The 16,664-nt window shown below is 37.8% G+C and overlaps 2 protein-coding genes across 9 annotated transcripts in view; one reads left to right on the top strand and one right to left on the bottom strand.

Moving 5' to 3' along the window:
* Nucleotides 1-4,535, top strand: part of syt2a (synaptotagmin IIa) — a 100,328-nt gene extending 95,793 nt beyond the window's left edge. For all 3 annotated transcript variants that reach the window (XM_082145189.1, XM_082145188.1, XM_082145190.1), the window contains exons 8-9: nt 3,042-3,175; nt 3,258-4,535. In XM_082145189.1, coding sequence (XP_082001315.1) covers nt 3,042-3,175; nt 3,258-3,473 — 350 coding nt within the window. In that variant the 3' untranslated portion in view covers nt 3,474-4,535. The remainder of the gene's footprint in view (nt 1-3,041; nt 3,176-3,257) is intronic.
* Nucleotides 4,536-9,224: 4,689 nt separating this feature from the next.
* Nucleotides 9,225-16,664, bottom strand: part of ppp1r12b (protein phosphatase 1, regulatory subunit 12B) — a 35,215-nt gene continuing 27,775 nt past the window's right edge. For 3 of the 6 annotated variants that reach the window (XM_082145291.1, XM_082145292.1, XM_082145288.1), the window contains one exon: nt 9,225-12,415. Coding sequence is in view for 4 of the 6 variants with exons in the window: in XM_082145288.1 (XP_082001414.1) it covers nt 12,329-12,415 (87 nt within the window). In the remaining 2 variants the exon portion in view is untranslated. The other 3 variants (XM_082145289.1, XM_082145290.1, XM_082145287.1) reach the window with 1 other exon arrangement.

Below are 16,664 nucleotides of genomic sequence, written 5' to 3'. Positions count from 1 at the left end.
AAGGCTCTCGTCCAACATAACCACAAAAGAGTCTTTGCTCACCTCTGAAATCAACTGCTGTTTAATAAATGGTGCTATTCCAAATTTCAGCAAGTAACCCGTTTTAATAGTTCTGAATCAGGAAACATAACACGAAAGATCTTTTCGATATCGTCGTTTGATTTGTAGGAGTCGTGGGCAGCTTACTGTACGCATTGCCCATAACGACTTCAGTGTTGATGTGCAGCCCTTAAGTCATTTTGGTTGAGTGTTTTTGCAGCGGGAAATTCATGTGGAAGAAACCGTCGCAGCAGGAGATTCGTGTGTACAATAAGCTGACACACTCTTTGTATTTGTTGAGGTTGTGTCTTGAGAACAGTATTGTAATATATTCGAAGTCTGCGCGACACCTTCTTGGTGTTTGTGTTTGGTGCTGGCCAAGTGTGATTCGCCTGCTTTGATCCCCATCGTACTCAACTGGAATTCTTAAATTATTTCGACATGTTGAACAATAAGCTTGATAAACATTCCCTGGTACAGACTTCAACCAACCCGCAAACCTTTTGTCTTTTGTCCATTTAGGCTGGAATACTGTAAACATTTCCCCATTTCTCCAACGTATTTTTCAGCCTTCCAATCGAACTACATTTCTAAATAGTGCGCTTTAGAAAGGGTTCATCTGCGCATGTTTGTCAAGTTCTTCTTCGGGTGACTGACAGATGAAGCAGCACATGCCGCCATCTACCGCGTATTGTTAAATGAATATTGAGGGATCTGAGCCGTGTAGCACAGAAATTACGCTTTCGCTTCACTTTAAAATGAAACACATGAAGAAAACAATCATGAAAATTAATGCCATGACCATATCTGATTTAAGACCTTTTTAAGGCCTTTATTCATGGAAGAGCGATTTAAGTCTTTTTAAGTTTTTTTTTAAGACCCGCGGAAACCCTGTGATGGGGACATGCCAACATCCTCGTTGTACAACGGCACTAATGGTATTTATGTACAACAGCAGAACTGATATCTTTCTGACATTATTTTTTGTCATTCAGGGCGCTTTCACATTAGCACTTTTGGTGCGCACCCGGGTTCAAATGACGTCAGAGTTCGGTTCGTTTGGATGATGTGAACGCTGTTTTCCGAACTCGGGTGCGCACCCGCGAACCGTACTCGAGTCCGCTTAAAAAGGTGGTCTGGGGTACGGTTCATGTGAACTCGGGTACGGTTCGCTGCTGATATGAACGCAATCGTACCAAATCGCGGAAGTGAACCGCTATTGATGACGTATAATCTGGTGCGTGCCTGCGTGCGTGTGTTTAACAACTGTAAAAGGGTCTATATAAACTTACCTTGACGAAAAGCGGGATTGACGCACTGCAAGCAGAGAGATGATTTCTGCTTGCCTCCACAAAAATTGTCTTCGGCGGGCGGGCGGACATCCCGCTGTCTTTGGAACGGTTTTAATACTTTTGCGGCAGACAAACGCAAGTGTGTTTCTGTATCTTTTCTTTGAAAACAAAACAAAAGGTTAAAAAAAAGAAGAACAAATGTGAAGCGAGCAATTCTATCCATTTTTACGCCTTTTCATAGCGGTTACCAAAAAACACGAGTACGCACCAGCTGCAGCTTGATGACGTAAGCGTACCGCGGTTCGGATACAAATAATATAATGTGAACACAGTCCATCGGGGGCAGGGGGAGGGGGGAGCAATCGAACTCGGGTTCGGAACAGGCAATCGAACCAAGTGTAACTTAAAGTACATTATGATAAATATTGCTTGTTACATACAGTATATGTACGTGCAACATTTCAGCCGAACATAAATTATAAATGTTAGCTAGATTATGTTAATTACCTGTCTAGCGATGTATATTTAAGATGAAATGTAATTAAATAATGGTTTAATCCCTAAATAATCACTGGTTTTCACTATGTATTGTGGGACTTTTTAAGGATTTTGCCATTGAGACAGCCATTAAAATTGGGGACTGTCCCTTTAATTCATGTTTAATTGTGGGGGACTGTCCCTTTAATTGATGCTTAATTTGGGGGTACTGTCCCTTTAAACAGTTCGACGGCACAAGGGAGTAAATAAATAAGAAACAACAATGGAGTGTCTTTAAAAAGCTCTTTTGTGCAGAACTACTTCCTTCCGCCATGGGTTTAAATCGCAAGTTGTAAGTTTGACAGTTGAGCCCAAGCCTCCTTTACTAATTCTAAAACTAATTCACTTTAGTAACGAAGGAACATTGAGTCGCTTCACTGAAGCTTATTGTATTATGTAGAGTACATTATGGTATTATGAGAGCGAGATCAACTAAACGAATGTATTACCTTAATCCGATATAGCATTCATTCCTCAGGTCGATGTCCATAATATTACATCCAAAAAATTTGTTTGAATGTCCGCTGAGAAAAGCGATATGTTCGTCTTTGTTCTTCCCATGACAGCGCTAAAAGAACTTTCTTATTCTGACTCACTCATAAAGACGGTCTTTGCCGCCATCTAATGCTGTAATAATTTAACTTTCACTGAAGTCCATATCACGATCCTTTCTCAATACCAAATACGGCATTTTTAACCACTATCTTTATAGTGCCAGTGGCAAATTCCCGAAGGACTGGCCGAGATGATGCTGTTCTCTGCGGGTACATGAGCACTGAACGGCCACTGACGGCCTGGAGCTCACCTCAGCGAAAGCATCTCAACAGATTATAAAATAGGCACTATGATTATATATTAGTCACATATTTGAGGTCGAAATAACTACATTCTCGCCTACAAAAAAAAAAAGGATGGTTCAAACGGTGAAACACTTCCAGTTCTGATACTGATACTGTGAATATTGCACAGCTGACTCTCAGCCAATCAGATTTGAGAACCAGAAAGAACTGATAGATAGATAGATAGATAGATAGATAGATAGATAGATAGATAGATAGATAGATAGATAGATAGATAGATAGATAGATAGATAGATAGATAGATAGATAGATAGATAGATAGATAGATGACACATATAATTGCATAATGACTGACACTGGTAAACCTTTACAGATCCCTATGTGAAGATTCATCTTCTGCAAAATGGGAAGCGACTGAAGAAGAAGAAGACGACTGTGAAGAAGAACACGCTGAACCCGTACTACAACGAGTCCTTCAGCTTTGAGATCCCACAGGACCAGATGCAGGTACGCTTTACATGGCTCAACACAAGAGTTTACCTTTTTGTGCTCCTTCAAACTTTGAGCACAATATCTGTTTCTTTCTTAGAAAATACAAGCTGTGGTCACGGTGCTCGACTACGATAAGATCGGCAAGAACGACGCCATCGGGAAGATCTGGGTGGGAAGCAAAGCGCAGGGAACTGAGCTTCGGCACTGGTCCGACATGCTGGCAAACCCACGCAGGCCCATCGCTCAGTGGCATCCACTCAAACCTGAGGAGGAGGTGGATGCCACGTTAGCAGCCCTCACTGCCAAGAAGTAATCCTGTTCCTCTTCCTTCCCTCCTTCCCTCTCTCCTTTACCTCCTCCCTTCCTTTCTTACACTTTTCAACATGCACTACATGTCATCTTACCAAGTCAGCACCGAATTACAGCCATGGGCCACCAGCCTAAAGGTATTAAAGAAGACGATTCGGCCTCATCAACTGCTAAAATGAGATAGTGGATCAGGGTGTAATGAGCGAGACTGTTTCCACAGATGTTTTTGAAGACAGGCTGAGCTTGGCCTGTATATCCTTGAGGTTTATTCACAGAAGAGATGTAAGCTCACATTCACACCCATATATCCAACAGATCAACAGCATTCCAAAGTTTTCCATCGGGGACCAGGGATAGAAAACACTGCCTCTTCCACTGCCTAATTTAACACATTCCTTTCTAGATTCGCTGGTCATCTAGATGAAATCAGTTGTTACGTTTGTTGAGTCTGAAAGGACAGTTGAAGAATTATTTATCATTATGAATAAGTAAAGAAAAAAAAAAAAACTAGAGGAAATGGGGACTGGAGAGATAGTTGGACTTGATGCTCCTGACCCAGCCAGAAGGTATCTTTCAGGTGTCGATTACACTGCCTGCAAAACAACCTCTTCTTCCATTCTTCGGTTCCAGCTGTCAGCTGGCTTCTTCCACTGCCCAACATCCTAACAAACCCTGACAAAAAGGAGACAAGCCTTGAAACATCACGAAATAAGCAATTCTTAGCTTCCAGGGACGTCTTCCTGTTAGCATCGGTATATTTGTTTCTTTGTGTTGATTTCTTGTAGATGTCTTCTGCCTGAGCACTTTAAACGAAGGTGTGTTTTTGTTCTGGTCAATGCTTCGGTTTTAACCTGCTTTTATTTGTACCTGCATTCGGGAGTTTTTGTGTGTTTTTTGATGTTCTGAACCCACTCATTAAAGGAATAGTTCACCCCCCAAAAAATGCAAATTAAGTAATAATTTACTCACTTGCCTTTCTTACGGCAGTGGAACACTAAAGGAGACGTTTCAAAGCATGTGCACGCTGCTCTCTTCCATTCAATGGAAGTCAATCGGGACCATCAAGCTTAAAAAAAAATATGAATTATCCATTTATATCCCAAGTCTTCTGAAGCCATACACTTTTAGAAGAAAAAGTTCTAGAACCTCAAAGGTCGGGCGCTTCATATGTATAATCTTTTAAGGGTTCCCTCCATGTGATCATTTTAAGGATTTAGCTTAATTAATTCAACAATTTTAAATGCTAATTAAATTGTTTGAATTAAACAGCTCGGAAACATACTTTATCAATAGAAAAAAATTAAATAACTCATTAGGCATAAAAGGATTATTCAATTATTTAAGACATTTCTCATTATATAGAACCTTTTTAGCATATAGGATTCTTTAAAACTGAGTCAAGAACCCTAGGGTTCTATATAGAACCCCAGTGAACCCAACATGTCTGACAGAGTGATATTCAAGTCGTTTTTCGCAAAATTCTATAAACATCTTGCTTGGTCGCCATTCACTTTCATTGTGTGGAAAAGAGCAGCTTGAACATTCTTCAAAGTGTCTCCCTTTGTCTTCGACGGAAGAAAGTACGTCATACAGGTATCGGAAAACATGGAGTGAACTATTCCTTTTGAGAACTTCCATCACTTTTTGTTTTCATTTTATACTCAATGTTTAAACCAGAAGTTCTTATGGATTTATGAGAAGAGTTGATGGAGGGTACTGTTACGTGTGTATTTACTGCACATCTTACCAAACCACTGAACTTATTTGCACTACTGGAACTGCATTCTGTACATGTTGCTCTATCAATCTCAATATGAGCTGTCAGAGTTTGCATTTGTTTAAAAAGGAAAATTGTGTCAACTGAAAGCTGCTTTAGGGCTTATAGTATGATGAGTCATTGTGTGAGGATGTGAATCTCAGAATATGATTTGCTTAAGACCGACGGAGAAGTAAATCTGTGTGCGTTTTATCCTCATATTGCCTGGAGAAACTCTTTTGGCAATGTTGATACCTTGTGATATCGGTTCAATTATTAAGTAGTTGAGAAATTAAGCAAATTCGCAAACCTGATTTGGATCAAGACCTTTTTGTGGAGCATAATTATTGAGTAGGCTATAGACTTTTAAACCAGGCCAAAAACTACATGTAAAGACCCACGAGTGGATTTGAGGGAGACTTTGTTGTGTACATGCTGTAACCCATTAAAAACCCACTCTCGCAAGGAAACGTCACTTTAGCGGCTTTTATCCTCAACCAAAAAACTAGCAAACATCACTCTACTGCCACAATCAGATTGGATGATTGCAGTAGTTCATCCAATTTTATGGTTAAGTCTGAAATTGTGAAATTCGAAGCCCTATGATTTTGTATTTCTGAGAACACACAAAGGTTTTATTGCAGAATGTTAGAGACCTTTTTTATATATGTATAAATAATGAAAGAGGACAGATTTGCACAATAAAAGAACTTAAATCTGCTCATGCTCTATATTCCAAGTCTTCAGAAATCCCATAATAGCTTTGTGTGAGGAAAAGAAATTTACACAGTTAACCCAAAATTAAAAATTCTGTCATGATTTGCTCACCCTCATGTCTTTTCAAACCGGTATGACATGCTTTCTTCTGTGGAACATAAAAGAAGATATTTTAAGGACAGTTTTTGGCCAATTAATGAAAGTCAATGGGGTCCAAAACAAGATTGGACCCCATTGACTTTCATTGTATGGACAAAAAAACAACAACAAAAAACACTAAAAGTCATACCAGTAAATGATTACAGAATTTTCCATTTTGGATGAGCATTACCTTTAAGTCTTAAAATTTGAAATATTTCCCACCCTGCTGTGGTTAGGGGCGCGGCTAATTATTTGATCCTAGTTTATTTCGTAAACATAATCAATGTTGAGTCAAATTGCAGTTGAAGCCATTTTGTGTCATTGAAATATCTGAAGACTTTGACAGAATCTTTGTTTAAAAGTCCCTTCAGTGACGTTTCCCTTGATAAAACAGAAGCAGCTCTTCTGACAGGCTGTGTTCAGTTGCAATAGCAGGTATTTCCGCCCACATTCACGGTGCCGTTTGAAATTTTTGCAGGTCCTAATGAATGTGTGATTATTTGTTTATCATGCTTTCGTTTTTCCGCTAGTATCGAAACATCATTTAGGGATCACTGTCTTTGTTTACTCTGTCAATGTCATTTTTTCAGGTTTAATCTCTTACACAAATATGTCCCTTATTTCAAAGAACGTTCACAAAAAAAAAGTCGTAACTTGCAACTAACACCCCCTCCCCAAACCCATAGGCGTGTAGTTTAACCTATATATGCATAGTTCCTACTTTATGATACTGCATGTTACAATACAAAAAAGATGCGCATGTTTCAGAGATGAAGCAAAAAATATATTGTGTACCTAAGTAGGTGTTCTTTGTCATTTTAATAACAAAACGGAGGAGGATAAGATACTGTGTATATTTTCTAATCAAATCAAATATGTATTTATTTTCTGTGAGTGGGTACTGGAGAGAATATGAAGTAAACTAGACTAATCTTCATTTTCAGATTCAATCCATGCCTGGACATCATGAGCAAATACTGTATGTTAAGTGCTTTGTGTGAAATAATATAGAATGAAAACGTAGCCGCATGCTTGCCGTCTACTAATATTGTTAAGGAAGAAAATGTTTATGTATTGATTAATTAATTTATATTTATTTTTCAGAGTAATATTTCTCTGTTTCTTTGTCCTAATATGTTTGTTGGGAAGTAAAAAAATTCCACCGGGGGCTCCAAGTGAATATTTTCCTCCATCCTGTAGGATCCTGTAATCAGCAGTAATCAGTATCTCTGTCTGAAAGTTTTGGATCATACAGAATCATGAAAACGAACACTTTTTATTATTTTTCCCTTCTTATTCACTGTCAGTGCCAATTAGAGAAGTCACGTTTACTGCCATTTTATCTGACGTTACGTCATTTTTACGTGATTTTTTTCGGACCAACTGTCTACCTTGGCGACAAAGTCGCCAGAGCACAATAGTATCAATCGTGTTGCAGAAAACTTGGAGTCCCCATTGTTTTCTAAAAAAAAAAAGATTTTCTTTATGAGTCTTTTACATAATAACAGCGTTTAACTAGCCAATAAACAGTAAGTTTGTGTGTGCGAGTGTGACTAAGATAAAGCCATAAGACTTGAGCTAAATCTTTGGAGCTCAGCTATATAGATGATCCTAAAACGTGTCCTCCTTTCATAGGCCGAAGTTCCTCCTCGACATTCCATGTAGTCTGTGAAGCTACGGGGCCACACTGTTTCCTAAAATGTGCTACGTTATAAGAATTATTGGCAGTTTAACTTGCAATAGTCAGTTTTTCTGTTAACAATGTGTCTTGATGTTTATTATGATGATTTCAGTCTATATTTAGTTTTGTAAACGCCTTGATTTAACACAAAGTGTGCTAGGGACGTCTGTTTGAACACATGCATGTGTTCGTTGCCATTCCACTATGTATGCATACACATGCATTATTAAAAGGGCAATTAAAAAGGAGGTTTAGAATGGCTGTCTAGCCGTGAAAACACAGGATGTAAAAGTTCTTGTTTTTTACCATTTTAATAATAATTCACAATCCCAAATTCGTTATGGGAAAACTGAAACGTGTATCATGCCATTTGGACAAGAAGATTCAACAGAATGATGCATAAATTCAACTTGTCCAAGTCATTTCAATCAGCATTTCTTGAGGTTTGAGTGTGATTGTGTGTGACTTTAAAAAATAATGCATAGGCCCTTTAATAAATAATCTTTTTTTTTTTTTTTTTTTGTGAATTACTCGAGCACTGCCATTCTGCCTATATGGCAGCATGCACAATGAACATTTGTTTGAAACATTCCTGATCGCCAACCATTGAGTTGTCACTTGCAAGCAAAGATATGTGGGAGCAGTTTAAAAAAACGCTGATGGATTCCATCTTTATCTTGCTCTCCATGTATAAATCGGCTTACAAAACCAGCTCAGTTGTCTTTGTTAATGCTCTGTGACTGTTTTATGTCATACAAAATCAATGAGAGTCTGCTCTAACGCCCATAATAGAGACGTTATCACCTTTGTTTTTGAATGCTAGCCGATGCTATCATGTCTGCTTTGGTTAATCACATAGCAAACATTCTGGGGGAAAAGATTTAAAAGCCTGCCATTGTGTCTCTTTTATTTGATTCTTCTCTTGCTTTTCATTCTGCTTATCTGGAGTTGTAAAATTCTCTTTTTTTCAATCTGTGGTGGTCTTTTTTTTTTCGTCGGTGGGAGACTGCGAGGGTTTAGCCCTCAGGCTATGTTTGTACCTGTTTCGGTGTTCTCGTATGTGTGCGTGTGTTCATGTCCGTATTGTCGTGCCTAGTGTGGATCAATCGCATGCTTTAGCCCTTGATGGGACACTTTGAGAAAACATTGCTCACAGACTCTTCCCACAACCCCCTAGTGGACAGTACATGAGCATCAGCAATCCTTGTAAAGACGTCAAGGGAACCAAATAGCTCTACAGATTTATCATGTGTGTTACCAGCTCTGTACTGAAACAAATGAGAAAATAAAGGCCTTTTAATTACACTTCATTCTGATTATAATGTTGTTGTACGTTATTTAACACAGATTTTCTCCTCTGTTTGCTTTATTGTTTATCTATTACAGTTCTGACAATGTGTAAGGAAGCATACATTTAATAAAAGGTGGTACTGACTTCAAAAACCCTTTCAAAAAAGAAGTAAACTTCAAGTTTATTTTATTAGGTAAAATTCACATATATTTTCCAAGTATACTTAATGTAGTATAGGTGCCATAGTAAAGAAAAGTTAGATGTAAACTTGTGTACTCACAGCTAGTAACACTTAAAAGCACGCCAATTTACTCCCAAGAAGTGTTTAAATAATACATGTACAAGTATACTACTAGTACACAGATATTTGTATACTTACAACACTGTGAAAAGTGATCAGTTGACTTAACTTAAAAAAAGTAAGTTATGTGAATTTGACCTTTTTTTAATTACATGAAGTTTATTTACTTGATAGTTTTAAGGCAACGGGTTTCCTCACTTTTTTAACACTTTCTGCAGTGTACATATAGTATACTTGAAAATTATACTTAATTTTACTTAAGTTTACTTAATAAAATTAACTTTAAGTTTATTTTTGATAGGGAAAAGGAATAGATGGTCTGATAAGAAATGGCTGATGGAATTTAAATCTAAATGCACACCTGGCATCACACATAAATGAAGTGTAATTTCTTCAGAGGCGCATTACAGTGAAGTGGTGGAACCTAAAATGGCTGTGTGATCATGCTGGCAGGCAGAGGGCAGCACTGCACCTAAAAAGGCACTTGACTACATTTTCTGCATTTAACAGTGTTATTAATAATCATAACAGGCAAACAACAAACACAATCATAAACAAAGTGCTGTGAGATTTGGTTCAAGGTTACAGGTTAAAAACAGTGGACAGTGAAAATAAACACAAAGCATTTGAAATGGCATATTATATGTGTGATGTGTTTTCTGTTTTATCCATAGATACTCTTAATTACAAACAAAAAAGGCATAAATAAATATAAAACACATTCAATAATGGTGCCATCATGTATCCATTCTTCAGCCTATCAGTTCATATATAAACACTACAACTGTAAAAGTAAACAGGAATCGAGTTAAAGGAGGGACATCATTCCTCAGTGGGAACATTCCTTTTAGAATGTTCTGGCAGAGCTTCTGAAGATCACACTGGACTATATTAGACCGCCTGCTTCAGGACAATTAGATTTGATAGATGATCAAATACTCTTTAAAGGAATGGCAGTTTGTACAGCTCTTCCCTGCTGAAAGGCCAGAAAAGTTGGTGAACAATGCTGTGGTTTGGATGCTTGTTGTATGATACTGGTGTGCTGGTGTTCCCACAAAGCTTCTTAACAGCAAGTGTTTTCTAGTCAACCAGTTTCACCAAAAACCTAGTCGACCAGCCTCACCAACTAAATTTTGCTGGTGAAAAGTATGTTTATGCTGGGTTACCATCTAAGGTTCCAAAAAGTTTTTTTTTTTTTTTTTTTTTTTACTTTTTAGTAATGCCACAGAAGAACCATTTTCGGCTCCCCAAAGAACCTTTCAATGAACAATTCTAAAAATAACCTTTTTTTTAATCAGCAGGAAATCACTTAATTTTAATTTATTTATTTAATTAATTAATTTATTTTTGATCTCGTAATATTTAATGAAAATGTCATAACTAGACACAAATAAATAAATCTGAATATAGAGACAAATTAAATAAACAGCTGTACGTTTTTTTCAGGTGGGTCTAACAGTATAGAATTACATTATAGAATTCAGGTAAGAATTACAGAAATTAAATAAAGTAAACATCAGTGTATCAATACTGCAGATAATGAGTACTGTAATAAGTTTCAGATATTTAAACATTGATAGGTATCGAAATATCGATATATTTGACAACACTAACTTCTACAGTCATTAGGTCTGCTTAAATCCCACCCCTGCAAGCTCACGTTCATCTTCCTCCACTTTTGAGTGCAACCCACATCTCAAAATCCAATCAACAACCAGTGCACAAAACCAGTCCCACTTTTCCTCTTCTGTCACAATATGGAAGAAAAGATCTGCTGCTACTTCCATCTCAGCATGACTTCAATCATCTAAAGGACCTTTTTCCACGATCAAGAACTTTAGTGCAATGGAAAGGTTCCATGGCTGTAAAATGTTCTTCATGGAGCCATAGATGCCAATAAAGAACCTTTATTTTTAAGACCTTTAAACCAGCCTGGACCAGTGTGGACATTCATTCTGGGTTTTTTCAGGATGGATTTTAGCACTTCATACACTGATCTTGAAACATTTAGAGTTTAGAAAGGGCATTGAGAAAACATTCAATTCATTGGATGTTTTTGAGGGAGTTTTTAGGAACCAATGCTGTGGCTACAGTGTTATTTGAGAATCCTACTGCAAACACCAGGTCAACCCAGCTTTAGGTGGTGAAACCAGTTAACTAGTTTAAGTTGTGTTTTGGAACATTGTTAACCAACCAGGTCCCCACCAGCAAAAATGGATTATTAGCTCTGACCAGGTCAATTAAGGCCTTGATATACTTCAACTGGTGTGACGTAATTGCAAACAAAACCAGGCCAAAGCAAAGTTTGTTTGGAGTTCATTTTGGGAGTTTGAAAGAGCTTGCCAAAGTGAACTTTCCAGAAAAGTTTGCTTCGGGTGGTAAACAACTTTGAACAACCATTGCTAGTTTGACATCAGGAAAGGTATTTCAAACTTGTATTTACCCCTAAGCGAAGAACGAAAAATAACTTTGCTGTGAGTATATTGAGGCCTTTAAGATGGTTGACCTCAGCTAAGTAGTCTAGCTCAACCACCTCAACCAGTTTAAGCCAGAATACATGTAAATCCAGCTACCATCTTATGCAATTTTTAGCTGTATTTTGTAAGCAGGTGGTTACTTTCTTTCTTCTCCGGAATACAAAAGAAGAAATTTGGAAAAATAAAGAGTTTTGGTGACCACTGAAATTCATTGTATTAACAAAAGCAACACTTGAGACATTCCTCAAAACATTTACTTTTATGTTCCACAGAAGATCGGAAGTCACACAGGTTGGGAACAACATGAGGGTGAGTAAATGATGACAGAATTTTCATTGTTGGGTGAACTATCCCTTTAACCTTGGAGCTGCTGCACCAAGAGAAGGAGATGACACAAACCATTCCCAGACAATGGTCAGGTTGAAGTCAATGTGAAGTTCTCAGATTTGGTCTCTCTCTGTTCAGCGCTTCTCCTCCCTCTTCAACCGGACGTCCTCACTTGGAAAGTTTACTGATGACTCTGATTAAGGCTCCATTCTCATCTTTCAGCCGCTGGTTATCAGACTTGAGTTCTGTCAAAACCTGAGATAAATGAGACGAGATTGAGAGAGATGAACGCTTTTGATTATTAACTTCAGAACTATTTAGTGTTCATGTGAAATCAGAATTGCGATGCCCTTGAGATAAGGATACAATTTGATGAATAAAATAGTTCTTGCAGACTACTCATATCTCATGTGACTGAATTTCGTTTTATTTGTAAAAGGCATGATTCATTACTCAAACATGATTCAAGTAATCAAACATGCAACGGATGCTAGATCATAGATTCAAATTGGCCTTAATAAAGTAATGGCAGTTAGCACGGCCATGTGAATGTGTGCTCATGCATGAAGAAGGGAGACCCCTTCTCCTACTGCAGTGAGTAAAATAGTGCCAGAACTAAACACTTTAATGGGTGAGCAAACCCAGCCACTCATGCCTTCATATCACATTTTTCTAAACAAAAAAACATTTCAACTTTGAAAAAATAAATAAATAATTTGTGCTAACTCACTTTTAGAAATAGCCAGCACACAAATAGAGGCTCATAGCACTGTGGACAGTACTGGCATTCTGCATGAATCGGATACAATTTAATGTCCTGCTAGGTTTTTAAAGTCACCATGAAATCCCCCCAAAAAATTACAAAAATTTAAATTAATCTTACAGTGTTTATTATAAATTATTTATCTGTGCACATCATTATTTTATATTTTTTTATATTCATGTCTCCTTGTAATCTTTAATCAAAGTAACTTCCCATCCCTCTTGCAGCAGCATCTCTTCTCTTCTCTGATGATGTGTTTACTGGCGTGAGGGCGGGGCAACCTGTCACTCACATGAGATCCACCAATAGCAAACCACAACCATCCAACCATCCAATCAAATCCCCATGTACAAAATCAAGTCCCACCCTACATTTTTTCTTGTTCATGCTAGCTTTAAGCAATAAAGGAACAAATCCCATGTTTTTTAGAAAGATTTTTTTTTTTACTATTGAGTACAACGTTACTCATTCTATCATTATTCTGTTTGTGAAATTTTGTGTAATTTTTAAAATGATCTGATTTACTCTTTTACTAACTGTGTGTAATATTGGTATCCGATATTCTGTAACCAGTGAGTTTATGTGTTCACAGAGACTGTAAATGTGAAGCTACAGCGGCTGTGAATTGATTTGGACATTGCTGGAGTGTAGAGGCGTTTGGTCATGGGTTTAGAAGATCTATAAATATCTTCAAAGCCATCGCCTGGAGGAGGAATGTGAGGGGCTGCCCTTCCCCAGACCCAGGAGAGAAAGAGCGAGAAAGAAAGAATGGACGAAAAAGCTTTACCAATGCAAAAGAAACAAATGAAAGAGCGAGACCTGCCTGAGAGGTGTGTAGCAGAGGGGCAGAGGAAGAGGACTACAGGGTGCAGCGGAGAACAGGAGGGAGGAAGGGACAGAGAAGCGAGCAGAGGACTAGAGATCCTCCGACTCGGGGAGAGAGGCCGTCTGAGAGAGGCGGGCGAGGGTGCGCAGCATGGCTTTGTTCTCCACTAGGAGGCGCGCGTTCCCCCTGCGGAGAACCTGCAGTCGAGCCAGAGCAGGAAGGGTCTGCAGATACAGAGAGACCCAGACATGATGAGGGCGAGAGCGAGTGTAAGAGAACATCAAAGAGGGTTTGGGAACAAAAATGGACAGCATTAGTGTGCTTGGGTTAGTTAAAGCAAAGTCAACATGAAATCCAATTTAACCCTATCAACTTGTTCTTATTCATCAGTGCACATTATACACAAGCAAATTAAAACATATATATAGTTATAATAGATCATCCAAATGTACATGCTCTGCCTGTGAATTGGCTTTTCAGCTGACTTCAATCCAGTGGCACACTGCAGATCTTGATTGCCAGCCACAAATAGTGATGTCACGCATTATCATTCTTAATAATTAAGTACACTGGGTAAAAACAGTGGGTAACACTTTATTTTACAGTGACTTTGTAATAGAATTTATGCATAATTACATGCAACTGACCCTAAACCTAAACTTGACTCTATGTTAAGTACATGTAGTTCATCATTAATATTGCTCAGTACTTAAATGTATAATTACACTGTAATAAGGACACTAAAATAAAGTGTAACCAAATATTGTGTAATATCAATGATTATAGTAATGATGCTATTTTTTTCTATTCAGATATCTATCATTTTTTTATGATACATTTTCTATGCCTTGCTGAAATATTTATAAAATGTTAAAACATTGTGTGAAATATATGAATATATATTAAATATTAAATTATATTATTATATGAAGTATATATTACATTAAATATTCAGATAATCTTTCTACTGTATATTTATGTCATTCAGAAAGTGTTAAGTGTTAAGTATTAAGTAATCGTTCACCCTGGTCCAGAAAAGTTAAATGATTAAATATGATGTAATATATTAACTAAACACTCATATATAGTAGATAGCATTTCATATCTGTTTGTAAGTCTTATTATGCTTCAAACTTAAAGGCTTTTTAAAAACTTTATCCAAGTCAAAATTTTGTCTTCACAAGCTTTCCTTTTATTGTTAAAAGCTACTGTTATATGACTTTCTTCAAGTTCATTTAATTATTTTTCCTTACAATTAAATTTGAATTGCAATTCTGCATCCAGTTTGCTTTCTCAATTAAAATTCAGGAGATGAAATGGAATTTAGAAAAAAAAATATTAGGTTAATTCTGAATGGAACAATGTCTTCATCTGATTGGTTGAATTCTACAGGATGTCCAGGAGACGTGTGTGTCGCGTTCTTTATCGGTCCGCCTGGAAACAATGGGCTTTATGCACAGCTGCACTACTTCCTGAACTTCAGGCAGGTCCTTTGTTTCCTGTCTGACATTATTGGACAAACTGATTAATCCAGGTGTGCCTGACCACCTGGATTAATCAGTTTGTCCAATAATGTCAGACAGGAAACAGAGGACCTGCCTGAAGTTCAGGAAGTAGTGCAGCTGTGCATAAAGCCCATTGTCGTGACACCAAAATCCCTCGTGGAAGAAGAAAGCCATCGGGTTTACAACTGTGACAATGAGCGCTTACCAGGATCAACTAAACGCTGAATTTTAAAAGTATGTGAAGTTCGCAGCTCCATTGTTTCAGTAAACTTGGACAACAACGTTCTTGAATGAACAATTTATTAGATCCACGCCGGTTTGTTATTGTAGGGACGTCGACTTTACATTTTCACACACCTCAACATGATGCGGAACAAAAAGAACTGTGATTGGTTGCGTTACATGTCGGACAGACCAGACTTGGGCGGTCCAAGGCCAATGAGAGCTGTGATAGAGTCCAGACCTTCTGCCATCAGTCTGAAGGTCTGGCTATGTGAGACTAGGTTAAAACTGCTTCATATAGACACATTTAACCATAATAATTATGTCACATTATGAAAGTAAAATGAGTGTTTCATGTTGACTTTAGAATGGGAACATAAGCATGCAAAGATGATCAGTTGAGAGCATAAATCTGAGTTGGATAAACTACAGACACAAAGCACATGCAGCTGTAGTCATTCACAAAAAGGACAGGAGAACAGGCCTGCACACATCTTCATGACCACTTACATGAAATCAAATCAAGCTTTTTACTAAGGGAAGTTCTGCCATCAGCTTTTAAACAGTAGTAATCACCACTATTTTGTTCTATAAAAGCCTCACACAGCGCAGTGTGGAGATTAATGATCGACGTGAGGCATTTGTGGTCAACCTCAGAAACTTCCTGAACCAGCATGTGGAGAAACCCTGAGGTTTGACACCGTTTCCAAACGTGGTTTCACGGCTTACAGCTCTGGGACCAGGCCGTTGAGTTTCTCCAATGCATGAAAACCAACAGAGAACTGCAAGGCATCCAGCATCTCTTCATAGCGCTTTCATGATTCATTGTTTTGTCTCTACAAAAAGCATCTATAGTCAGATATTTGAACAGGTTTATTCTCTAAAATGACGTATTGCTTTGACAAACAGAGGTAGGCATGTCATATCAGGCATCTCAGTTAGCCATGACTCAATTTGTCACAACATGGTTTCTAGATGTGTTGAGGACAAATGGCGGAGGCATCCATTTGTCCTCAACACATCTAGAAAGCATGTTGTGACAAATTGAGTAAAATCCTTTACTCAGCAGCTCTGTTACAATAAAGGTTCCCCCTTTATAAAGGTTGCAAAATGTGTTGTTTTTTTGCATTGATGCCATGAACCGTTTTTGGTTCCCCAAAAAACCTTTCAGTAGACAACAATCTAAAG

This window comes from Leuciscus leuciscus (genome assembly GCF_965113295.1).
Source record: "Leuciscus leuciscus genome assembly, chromosome: 18".
NCBI classification, from domain to species: Eukaryota; Metazoa; Chordata; class Actinopteri; order Cypriniformes; family Leuciscidae; genus Leuciscus; species Leuciscus leuciscus.
Note: the sequence above shows the minus strand (reverse complement) of the source record. Positions and strands in the feature narration are given on the sequence as shown.